The sequence below is a fragment of the Takifugu flavidus genome, chromosome 7 (assembly GCF_003711565.1).
Source record: "Takifugu flavidus isolate HTHZ2018 chromosome 7, ASM371156v2, whole genome shotgun sequence".
NCBI lineage: Eukaryota > Metazoa > Chordata > Actinopteri > Tetraodontiformes > Tetraodontidae > Takifugu > Takifugu flavidus.
In genome coordinates, this window is record NC_079526.1 from 1,940,848 (window position 1) to 1,953,275 (window position 12,428).

A 12,428-nucleotide genomic window follows, 5' to 3' on the forward strand; every position below is an offset into this window, starting at 1 on the left:
AAGAGTTAATCAGCAAAACTTTATTTGGGACCAGAATCAAATGGGAGTGTCTGGCAGCTCCATAAAATTGACATAATGCATGTTTCATCAGAACATTCAGTCAGACCTGTCGGCACAAGGCTGTCATTAGGAAGATGAGCCGAAGACAAATATGCATCCTACATCTGTGAGGGAGGAGAAGAGAAGCCTTCCTCTTCACAGATTAAAGGCTGGATTAGTTCCTTTTGACCAGCTGACTAATCAGAAGAGAAGTTTGAAGAAGCGACATCTGGATCCATGAATCTGGAATTATCATGTCTACAAGTGCAACAACAGTTGCGATCCAGTGATCGTTAGAGGTCACGGGCCGATGACGCCAACAGGACCACATCATCTGCAAAGAGCAGAGACCCGATCCTGAGGTCACCAAACCGGACCCCCTCAACACCATGACGGCACCTAGAAATTCTGTCCATAAAAGTCACGAACTGGCTTTTGCTTTTCAATATAAATAATCTGTAGATTGATGTTTTTCAAATTTAGACTGATAGCATTTGATGTGAGTAATGCGGGGAATTTACTGACTGAACTGGAGCTGGGAGGACACATGGCTGCTTAAATAAGTTCTGACATGAATACCAGTAAAAAGCAGGAGCGTGAGGCCAGAGGAGCTGATTCCGGAGCTCAGACTGCAGTGGAGGAATACACTTTTCATACCTCCAAGAGTTAATCAGCAAAACTTTTTATTTATTTGGGACCCGAATCAAATGGGAGTGTCTGGCAGCTCCATAAAAATTACATACTGCATATTTCATCAGAACATTCAGTCAGACCTGTCGGCACAAGGCTGTCATTAGGAAGACGAGCCGAAGACAAATATACATCCTACATCTGTGAGGGAGGAGAAGAGAAGCCTTCCTCTTCACAGATTAAAGGTTGGATTAGTTTTGACCACCTGACAAATCAGAAGAGAAGTTTGAAGAAGCGACATCTGGATCCATGAATCTGGAATTATCATGTCTACAAGTGCAACAACAGGTTTGACAGTTTTCCTGCTTATTAAATGAACTCGTTCTAGATTTTTCGTGATCTTACTGGCAGATATTCTGGAATTCAGATGGAATTCAGCAGGCTTGTTTTTATTATGCTGTCGGACACTCTCGGTGGACTTTTCAAAAGGCAGCAATAAAAGTGAGAGATTTCCCCCTTTTCTTTGCAATTTTCAGTGCACGAGTTCACGTGCACATTCACAAGCTGTCATTACTGCACTCTGCAGCACTGGGGGACATGTTGGCAGGAGGAGAGGGGACCTTTGTTGCTGTGATCACAGACGCATGAGAAGATTACGATGCTCATGGAGATCACCGACAGTCTGCAGTCATCACCCATGGCTCCGTCTGTCCGTCTCCCTCTGGCTCCCACAGTCATTCTGCTTGAAACGGGAACTCAGAGAGGAAATCGCAATATGTCCCCCTTTTTTTAAACAGTAATAAGCAGATTATTTTGTGAAAACAACAGATCAAAAGTGTTGTTGACAGGAGCACTTCCTCACACCTCATGGCAACACCACTCACCTCTCCAGTTTGACCAGTTCCTCAGCACGTTTCCTGCAGCAATGACAAAACTTCTACTAGCTTAATCTACAGTACAGCTGCATACTGTATATACACCAATATACTGTACACGCAAAACTGTGTTGTCCTATGTTACACCGACAGGCTGTGGTGGCAATATTTTAAAATATGTTTTAGTATATAACATATTTTTCAGTCATAACTGTTATAGTGATGAAAACCACATTGATATTAAGCTTATGACAACAAGAACACAACATAAACAAAGTAAATAATGACTAAGAAGAATCAATCACAATAGATTATTACACTAAACTCTTGACTCGACCAGTTGGTCACTTTACTGGCTTCATGTTTTAAGATGGTGACAGTTCTGCATGCTTGAGGTGCACCTTTTAAACACCCTTTCACAAATGGAGACTATTCCTGCTCTTCTCGATATGTAAATAATCGGTATGGCGCCTCTTGTGGTGGACAGCAGCACTTGTGCTTCACATGAAATATAAAAACAATCCAATCATGAGCCACAGAGCCAGAGCAGGACTTACGAATGAGCCTCTGATGATTTGACCATGTGGCCACATGTATAAAGAGACTCATTAAGATCTTTTAGATGGCATATTATTGATAGATAAGGTATTTTGGGGGGACTTTAGGGCCTGTAGCTTCTGTGAGGCCAGATAGGTTGCTCTTATTTCTCTTTGTCCTGTCTGCACTGACCTCACTGAAAACTCCAAGCATGATCCCACTCTCCCAGTATCTCCACTGGTGCCGGGTGTGTCCTCTTGACTGGGCCGCCTGCCTGCAGAGACGTGACAGCAACAACATTTTGGATTTCCCTGTGTGTGTTGCAGCTTCCAGCGCTGGTGGCGCCACCACTGCTGCAGCCCACCACTCAAATTTGGCCCTAGAACCTGCTGACATCGCCGTGATTGTCGTCTACTTCATAACCGTCATTGTGGTCGGGATTTGGGTGAGACCTGGAAGTCTTTTATCCACACAAAGCAACAGTTTTAATACTGTGTCTCAGCAGCAGATGCCTTTGGGAACATTTTCGTTAGTACCACATTGCATAATCAACGTTTTTGAATTGTACTATTTAGTTAGTTAAACAGTTGACATAGTGCATGAAATAGTGAGAGAAGGTGTGTTTCTGATTATAATCGTAGATATATGGAGAAAAATCCTTGTTTGTCTCTCAACTTCTGTCTCGTAGTCTTCGAGGAGAGCCAGTCGCAGCACTGTCGGAGGGTACTTCCTGGCTGGCCGTTCAATGACTTGGTTTCCGGTACTAAATGTTGTTTGTTGCTTTATCAGCATACTATGATTGTGGACGCGTATGGCTGGAATGCAGACAAGGGCAACACACACACAGTATTGAGCTGCTTCCAACTGCTGCTGTTCAACAGTTAACTCACTTTACCAGCAGCTTCCAGAGACAAGAGAGTTTCAAAAAATGATATCATGACAGTCTACATATTTGTGTAGCTGGTAGCATATTTCCAAGCATAAGTAGCACATAATGTGGAGAACAGAATGACTTTTTATGGGTTTTATAGAGACGATTCTGTTTGCAGATCGGAGCCTCTCTGATGTCCAGCAACGTTGGCAGCAGTTTGTTTATCGGGCTAGCGGGACAAGCAGCTATGGGAGGCTTGGCAGTCGGTGGATATGAATGGAATGTAAGCATATTCATCAAGAAGAGGGTTTCATTTTTTTGTTTTGGCCTCTATAACTAAACTTATACTCAGATTCTGTTACCTGCTTAACTACAAATAGAAAGAAAAAAAAAGTCTACGCTAAGAGCAGGTCGGGTGAGGAACAGTCAGATTTATAGACAGGAACAAACCCCGAGAAAGCACTGCAGCAGCAGTCCGAGCAAAGTGAGCAGGACAGGACGTCTGGATTCAGATTCTTTCAACAGTGGCCATGAAGACCATGAATAAAGGTTGAGTTCCTGCCACAACCTGAGGACAGTGATATCAGTGGTCCCAGGTTTTACATGATTATATGACAATGTTAGAAAATGCCAGTAATATTTCCCTGAGGTTCCTGCAGTGGGAGCAGCCTGAAGAGGTGTCTTCCCCCATCACGTCCATTCAAATGAGCCTAGCACAGGAGGACTTGGAGAAACTTCCCAAAGACAATGAAGAGTCACAGCAAAGGGACAAAAGTCTTTTCTCAACCCAACTGTTTTGCTTTTCCATCCATCCATTCCTTGACCCGGAGAAGGCACTCCACCTTTTTCCAGTTGAGAACCATGGCCTCGGATCTGGAGGTGCTGATTTTAATCCCAGCCGCTTCACATGCAGCGGCGAACCGATCCAGTGATAGTTAGAGATCACGGGCTGATGACGCCAACAGGACCACATCATCTGCAAAGAGCAGAGACCCGATCCTGAGGTCACCAAACCGGACCCCCTCAACACCATGACTGCACCTAGAAATTCCGTCCATAAAAGTCACGAACAGGGCTGTCCTGGCTTTTGCTTTTCAATATAAATAATCTGTAGATTGATGTTTTTCAAATTTAGACTGATAGCATTTTTTAGTACAAGGATGTACTGTATCATTACAAAGGTGGAGGAAAACGTCTTAAAAGTTTCTGATTGCACTGTATATTTGTGTGAAATATATTAGCCTTTTAAGCAATGTTTGATATTGGCTTTATTTTTTACCAATATCGATATACTGGTATTGTCTAGCTCTTTATTTCTGATACTGATACCAGCCGTACCAATATACGCAGGTTTCCACTGACAGGCTTGTGTTGCTGCAAGTGACGACGCAGTTTGATGACATTATCAAACGTGTCTGACACACGTCAACATCTTTAGGATCAGCTCAGAAAGACAGAAGTCAAGCATTTAATGCATTAATTTGATTTAATTTAATTTCACCAAGCAAGGAACAAAAATATCTCAAAAGCAACACATCACATCTCATCTTTTGACATTTTAAGTGAAAGCAGCTGAAGACTTTGATGTGAAAGATGTTCATGCTCTGTAAAAGTTGTGTTAATCAGGAAGAAAAAACTAATACTGATTATTTCATTTTTACATTTAAATTTTTTCAATATTCTACACAAGTCTTGAAACATCCAAAATCTCTGTAAACTGATGAAAAATACTTGAAGGACTTTCCCTAATGTCTTTGTCCAGGCCACGTGGGTGCTCGTGGCTCTCGGTTGGCTCTTCGTACCTGTCTACATCTCTGCTGGAGTGGTGACCATGCCCGAGTATCTCGGCAAACGCTTTGGAGGGCAGAGGATACGCATCTACACTTCGGTTTTGTCACTCATCCTCTACGTTTTCACCAAATTATCTGTAAGACACGCACATACACTCAGAGTCTTGGTCCAAGGAAACACGAGGTGAGAGGGCATCAGAGGGTCCACATGAATGTGTTTGTGGACCACAGGCAGATATCTTCTCAGGAGCACTCTTCATCCAAGTCTCCTTGGGCTGGGATCTCTATCTGTCCACCGCCATCCTGCTGCTCATCACTGCTGCTTATACTGTGACAGGTAAGCGTGTAATGCTTGTGCTATGTGTCCTACTACCATATTGTGTGGACAGCAATGGTGCTGACAGTGTGTGTGTGGACGTCTCTGTAGGAGGCATCGCAGCAGTGATCTACACTGATTCTCTTCAGACCATCATCATGGTTGGAGGAGCCTTAGCACTAATGTTCATATGTAAGTGGATTTACATGTTGCCACTAATAATCACACGCTGTTAAGGTTGAACACAAGTGGCCCTGCTGGTTGTTCACCCAGACTTTGATGCTGGACACGTCTGTCTGTTGTGTATCATGTCCAGCATTTTCTAAAATCGGATGGTACGAGGGCCTGGTAGAGCAGTATATGTCAGCGATTCCTTCAGTCACAGTTCCCAACACCACCTGTCACCTGCCTCGCAATGACTCCTTCAACATGTTCAGAGACCCCGTGTCAGGTGATCTACCCTGGCCAGGTATGGTGTTTGGCCTCACTATCCTGGCTACATGGGTCTGGTGCACAGATCAGGTAAGTCTCTCACACTGACTCCTCCTGGCTCCTACTGGTTCATTCTGGCTCCTTCTGACTCCTTCTTGCTCCTTCTGGCTCTGTGACAGATGATGTTATTTGAACTCAATTCATTGAGTCTTTAAAGGAGGTGTTAACACACCTTGATTCTGTAGTTTGAGCAATTGTTTTTGTCACAGTAAAGTCAAAACATTAATATGAGATTTAACAGCAATTTAATGTATCACAGTATCACAGCAGAAACCAGACTGAACACTGGTGCATAATATCAAAAGATGTTTAAAAGCTGCTTGTTTTGACTTTGGCTTGTGAACCAATGCACACAAACCCTGTCTAGTGCTTAAGATGTTGACATGTTTATTGGCAGTATTTCTCTGAATCTCTTCATTAACTTCATGCTGCTGTCTCTTGGTTGCTTCTGATCTGCAAACCATGTCCTTCATTAAAACACAAATGATTTCATTGCAAATATAGTCTGAAACACTGAAAAGGTCAACGTGTCCTACATCATCCTAAATCTCTTTGTTCTTTGATCGGATATCAATAAGATGACTGAACAGATTCAGAGTGAGACTTTCTGTGGTTTATGAGGTTCTGGAGTTAATACTACTGTGTGTGTGTGTGGTGTGTGTGTGGTGTGTGGTGTGTGTGTGTGTGTGTGTGTGTTGTGTGTGTGTGTGTGTGTGTAGGTTATAGTCCAGAGGTCTCTATCAGCCAAATCATTGTCTCATGCTAAAGGTGGCAGTATTTTGGGAGGTTACCTCAAATTATTGCCCACCTTTTTTGTCGCCATGCCAGGCATGATCAGCAGAATACTCTTTCCAGGTAAGTTTGCCCACTTTATGTTCTCATCAATGATATTAAAAAAAACAACACACTTTTTGCCAACCTTTTTAAATTGATGTTAAAATTGTTTTGTTGGTTGTTTTAATGAGCTTGAACCCCACATATGTGTAGTGTTGGCATGTTAGTAAGTTCCCACAGCACTTATTCTGCTGCTTGGTGAATGTGTTGCACTTTACTTTTTTTTTTTTTAACTTATTTTGGCTTTAACATAACTAGATTTTTAAGGTTAATCAATTAAAATAAAAAATTCATGAATTTTAATCGCATTTCTGTGTTTTATTTGTGTGTGTGTGTGTGTGTGTGTGTGTGTGTGTGTGTGTGTGTGTGTAGATGAGGTAGCTTGTGTGGATCCAGTAGTGTGTAAGAGCATCTGTGGAACTGAAGCTGGCTGCTCCAATATTGCCTATCCGAAACTGGTGGTGGAGCTCATGCCTGTGGGTGAGTTGCACACGTGCACACATGCACCCACACGCACACACACATACAGAAGCACACACACAAACACAGAAAAATAACTATTCTATTCTATTCTAATAACTATTTAAACTACTCTTGCTTTTTGAACCTTCTCAGGTCTTCGAGGTCTGATGCTAGCAGTTATTTTAGCTGCTCTGATGTCATCTCTGACCTCCGTCTTCAACAGCAGCTCAACTCTGTTTACTCTGGACCTCTACCACAAAGCCAGGCCAAAGGCTTCTGAAATGGAACTCATGATTGTTGGGAGGTATGGTAAATAAACTATCCTTTCGATGGCTGGGGGGCCACAGCTACACTGATAAAAATGTGTTCTCCTTGCACGATCCACTTTTCCTCTGTTGACAGTTTGTGAAGGTTTTCATGTATTCCCAATGAAATGTTTTTTTTCCGCTTCCTTTTTCCACTTTATTCCTGTAAACTTTTTTCTTGTCAGACAAATTTCATCTGTCTCTTAATGCACTCCTTTAAGTTTTGCCTTTCTTTCAGTTTCATCATAAAATGACCCCATTCTCTCTGTTTCAGGGCTGTCATTGTTATCTTGGTGTCCATTAGTCTGTTATGGATTCCAGTCATCCAGGCATCCAACAGTGGACACCTCTTTGATTACCTCCAGTCGGTGGCCAGTACTTTAGTTCCACCTGTTACCGCTGTCTTTATTTTGGCTATCTTCTGGCCCCGTGCAAATGAGCAGGTGAGACAATCTGGACATTCTGTGCCCTCATACTGTATATAAACACACACTACACTTTCTACTCTAACATGTGTGAGGCATCAAGAACCTCACTTATTTCTTGTTGATGCAGCACTTTAGTAGAGATCTTTGAGCTCTTGGTGGTTCATCCATTCACATAGTGATGGCAGAAACTGGCAGAATCAGTCATACACATTGATACGTCAAACATGCAGCATGGACCCTTGGACCCCGTCGACCCATAATTAATCCAGGAACCTTCTGATTCCTTCAGAAACTCCTCTGCTTTGACCAAATAATTTAGTCCAACATTCGTGAGATTAAATGACAACACCACTCACACCCTTCCTTGCCATGCTGTCACTGTGCCCGCATGAGCTCTGAATTTATCTAGGACAGATGTGGAGTCCCAACTAGGGTACCTTTTATTATCTGTCATCAAGAAAACTCTGCAGTTGTTGAGAGCATTAAATATCAATGGAGATGTGAATAAAGCTTCTCTGGGGTAAGCTCCAATATTGACCCAGAGTCCTGGGAACTGTGCACCTGAATCTCTGGCCCTCAACTGGAACACAAACTGGGTTTCCATTACAGGCTTTGGCAAAATAAAGGTGATCTTCTTTAATCCCGGTTAATCACAGTTGTAGTTTGTATGCATTTCCTTCCAAGCTTCGTAATACTCATGAAATCTTACCTTGCGAGACTTGGCTGGAATAAAGATTGACATTATTGAAGACAAGAGGACACGGGATGAGTACGGTACATCAGCAAAGACAGTATGTTGGCAAAGACCACGTATGAGGGGAGTATGTCACCGCAATGCTGCTACATATTTCTATGATGAAACATCTAAAATTCCTCATGTAAAACCTTTAATGATATTTCAGAGGTTTTTTCCATTCCCTGTTTCACATTGGGCTGATAAGGTTTTGCACCTTTCTAAGGCTAATGGAAACCACAGGCCACGTCCCTGTCTCACAGCCCCTCCCCCCTCCCCTTTTAAGATTTTGACTGGTTGGAGGGTTTATTTATTTACTGTAAATTCTGCACGATAGAGCATACCTGCAGGGGGCCACTTGGAAACATGAATTCTTTATGGTCCACAGAAAGTTCATTTTAAATGTTTAATTACTAAACACGGCAGTAAGAAAGCTGTACAATGTCATTCGTGTAACATGTGGGTTAAAAAAATAACAAGCTGACCAGCTGTTGATGAGCTGCAACTTAAAAGCTGCATTGTCAGCAGTTGTTCCTGTGATATTGAGTAAGTCCTAAAAATCCATAAATAAACCACACCACTCTATAAGCTGAATTGGTCAAAGCCCGGGGAAAAAGTAACGACTTATAGTGCTGAATTTATGGTATTTGGTTTTAGGGGTTACATTGTGTGTGTGTGCATATGTGTGTGAGTGTCTCTATGCATGTGTGTATGCTTGTCTGTGTATATGTTGTATATATGCACGTGCAGCTCTGTAATGACCTCTTTTAACATGATTACAGCAAATAATCTTCAGTTTCTGCAGTCCTGCCAGGGTTTGGTGCTCAAGGATGACAGAAATCTCCACAACCTGCTGTCATACAAGTATCTGCAGTTTATGTTATGTGTCTGTGTCTTAGGGGGCGTTCTGGGGTCTCATCGTGGGACTAGTTGTTGGACTGACCCGCATGATTCTGGAGTTCTCCACCAGTCATCCTGCCTGTGGTCAGGATGATCTGCGACCAGCTGTCCTGGCTCGTGTCCACTACCTGTACTTCGCCATGATCCTCTTCTCGATCTCATGTATTGTGATTGTGACAGTCAGCCTGACCACAGCACCAATAGCTGAAGAACATGTAAGGAACATATCAGACATTTGCTATTAACATTTTCTTTTAAACCTTACAAATGCATAAAATCTACCAAAAGTCATTGCCTTTATTCATTTAGCACACTAGCATACCAATACTCAAAACAAGCATACTTGCCTGAGCAGAGCATTGGAGTGAATGTCCATGGTTTAAAAATTGTACAACCATCCCACTATCACACCCTAAAGGTGCTGAAGTATCAGTACTTGATAGTTCTGATCACTGGTTACCGCACTACAAATGTTGAGATTAACCACACCTTCTGACTAGACAATTCAAAACCTTTTGATGTTCCTGAAAAGTGAAAAAGTGGGTAAATAAGATCATAGCAACGTGATGTAACCTCCCAAAACAGAATAAAGTCATCCAACTTATCCCCTCTGGCTCAGGTGTCAAGAAGCTGTATGTCTAACATACAATGTCAAAAGGAGGCAAATAAAAATCAGTATGAAATGTGAAAAGGCAGGTTCAGTAACGTTCATGTTTAAATAGGACAATCAACTTTAAAGATACTCAAAAGTGTTGTACAATAGATTTTTAAACTGAAAGAATCAAAATTATGATGATATTGGTAATGATGATGCTGGTCTTTGCTCTGCAGCTGTACCGTCTCACCTGGTGGTCCAGATTTAGCCAGGAGCCTCGTGTTGACCTTATAATTGACGTCGGAGTCCCTGAAGCTCTGGACCCGGAACCTAGCAATGATTCTGAGGAACCCAAGAAACCAGTACCTTGCTGGCGCAGAGCTGTTCTGGTCATCTGTGGTCTGAACGGCTCAGGTTCTGGTCCTGTTGCCCCAGAGAAGGAAAACAGTGAACTGAACTCTCTGCAGGAGAAACCACTCTGGAGAAATGTCTGCAACATCAATGCCCTGCTGCTTCTAGCCATCAATGTATTTCTCTATGGATACTGGGTCTAATTCGCGTTATGTCTTTCACAGTTCTGAACTATTGTTCACGTCAGAGTCTTGCTCAAGGTCACAACAGTACTGAGCTGGCCTTACAATGTTAATAATGCTGGAAATAACGTTTTCCATGCTTTTCACTTATTTTCAGTTTTAGACAATCAAAACAATTTTAAATGCAATATATATACATTTATATACAATCCATGCTTCCTGAAAACACACAGAGGCCTTGAAGATATTATTTTATCTTGTTAGTCATTTATCTTATTAGCATGTGTTATACTATATGTTTTGTTTTATGTTAGTTAGTTTAGAAGTTAGGAATACTATATACTCTTTAGTAGGAATACACATAAGCAAGTCAGTTGACCCTTCCTTGACCTGAAGACTGGTCAGACAGTTGGAGCCAGCCAGACAGGAAAGGGTAGATCCCCATCGTAAAACATGACAATGTAGTTTACTGGTGTTGATAAGTTCCTTGGCAGGAATATGACTTCGGACCTGGCCATCTGGAGAAGATAATGGACAAGAAGGACCACACCAACACCAAAGGAGGCTGGAAGAAGAAGATGGGGTCATCCAAGGAAGGTGTTACGCTCGAGAGGACTGGCGGTCAAGTGTGGCGGAACCCCAAAGAAGGCAGACAGACACGGGAATTAAAAGTAAACTCAAAAGGTTTAATGAAGCAAAAAAAACAGGAGGGAAGAAACTAAATGAGAGAGGCCGAGACAAACTATAGGTGCGTGATGCGGCAGACGAACCAAGTTCGAGATCCAGGGGCGAGAGTCTGTGGGGGAGTCCAAGTGTCCAGAGGATAGGAGAAATCCGTCCGAGGAAGGGGAAGAGGAAGAGGTCAGAGGAAGAGGGGCTAGGAAGGTTGTAGAGGAGTCGCTGGAAGACGCAGGGAGACGCAGGGAGTCGCTGGGGAGCCTGGAGAGATGCTGGGTCCACGGGACGTGTTGCCAAAAACATCAGTAAGATCAAGCACTGGCCTGAGTGCATAGGGGCCTTTTATGGGTGCAGAGTTGTTTGGGCAGATTGGGTGCAGCTGCAGGAGAGGGCCCAGGTGGTGGTGGTTGAGCTGATTGCCCAGGAGGAGGTGGGGCCAGAGTAGGAGTCACAACAGTACCCCCCCTTACGGGAGGCACCGACGACCGCCCAGGAGCATCCGGGTGCTCTCGGTAGAAGTCTTCGAGGAGGGAGGGGTCAGCGAGAGGATGGGGGCACCCAGCTCCGGTCTTCGGGGCCGTAACCCACCCAATCCACCAGGTACTGGAAGCCCCTTCCCCGTCGGTGGACCGCCAGCAGCTTGTTACGCTCCACACCGGCTCTCCGTCCGACAGGACCTGTGGGGGAGGTGGAGTCGGAGCAGGAGGGGACAGGGGGCTGGTGGAGAAGGGTTTAATGAGCGAGACGTGGAAGACCGGGTGAACCTTGAGGGCGGCAGGGAGATCCAAACAGACTGCAGAGGGGTTGACGATGCTGCAGATGGTGTATGGACCGATGTAGCGGGGGTTCAGCTTTCTGGAGGAAGTCTGCGAGGTCTGGAGGGGCAGGTCCCGGGCCAACAGCCAGACCTTCTGGCCAGGCGGTAAGCAGGGGCCGGCCTCCTTCGCCGGTTGGCTGAACGCCGGGACTGCTCAGTGGCCCGCAAGATGGCTTTGCGGGCAGTCTTCCAGATGCGCCTACATCGGCGGAGATGGGCCCTGGTAGACGGCACTGCGATCTCCAGCTCCTGCTGGGGGAACAGAGGGGGTTGGTAGCCCAGGAAACATTGAAAGGGGGACATACCAGTAGCAGAGCTCTCCATGGCGTTGAGGGAGTATTCCACCCCGGCAGGAACTTGGACCAGGAGGCAGGATTGCTGGTGGTCACGCAGCGCAGGGCCGCCTCCAAAGCCTGGTTGGCCCGTTCGGCTTGTCCGTTGGACTGGGGGTGGTACCCAGAGGACAGGCTGACCGTGGCCCCAATCCCCTTGCAGAAGGCCTGCCACACCTTAGAAGTGAATTGGGGGCCACGGTCAGAGACCACGTCAAGGGGGATCCCATGGAGACGTACAACGTGGGAGACCAGGAGTTC

The 12,428-nt window shown here is 44.4% G+C and overlaps 2 protein-coding genes across 3 annotated transcripts; one reads left to right on the forward strand and one right to left on the reverse strand.

Moving 5' to 3' along the window:
• LOC130528375 (sodium/glucose cotransporter 4-like) lies at positions 1-10,612 on the forward strand. Of its 2 annotated transcripts, XM_057037656.1 has the most exons (14): positions 5-1,017; positions 2,408-2,526; positions 2,770-2,841; positions 3,131-3,235; positions 4,715-4,879; positions 4,974-5,079; positions 5,170-5,250; positions 5,375-5,580; positions 6,270-6,405; positions 6,757-6,864; positions 7,000-7,150; positions 7,426-7,594; positions 9,212-9,427; positions 10,044-10,611. In XM_057037656.1, the coding sequence occupies exons 1-14, from the start codon at positions 996-998 to the stop codon at positions 10,359-10,361; spliced, it is 1,974 nt and encodes a 657-aa protein (XP_056893636.1). In that variant the 5' UTR covers positions 5-995; the 3' UTR covers positions 10,362-10,611. The 2 variants fall into 2 exon arrangements, with proteins under 2 accessions (XP_056893637.1, XP_056893636.1); XM_057037657.1 differs by lacking the exons at positions 2,408-2,526; positions 2,770-2,841; positions 3,131-3,235 and having other exon boundaries at positions 1-1,017; positions 10,044-10,612.
• Positions 10,613-11,669: 1,057 nt separating this feature from the next.
• On the reverse strand, positions 11,670-12,428 carry LOC130529048 (uncharacterized; the record flags this gene model as incomplete). The annotated part of the gene is made up of 1 exon (XM_057038945.1): positions 11,670-12,428. A coding segment is annotated over one exon (678 nt), but the record flags the coding sequence as incomplete, so codon positions are not given.

What these genes read in the sequence shown, in the direction of transcription:
- LOC130528375 (XM_057037656.1), top strand. Translation starts at nt 996, where the DNA reads ATGTCTACAAGTGCAACAACAG. An exon ending in TCATTGTGGTCGGGATTTGG is followed by an intron (nt 2,527 to 2,769) that starts GTGAGACCTGGA and finishes TCTGTCTCGTAG; the next exon opens with TCTTCGAGGAGAGCCAGTCG. An exon ending in TGCTGCTTATACTGTGACAG is followed by an intron (nt 5,080 to 5,169) that starts GTAAGCGTGTAA and finishes ACGTCTCTGTAG; the next exon opens with GAGGCATCGCAGCAGTGATC.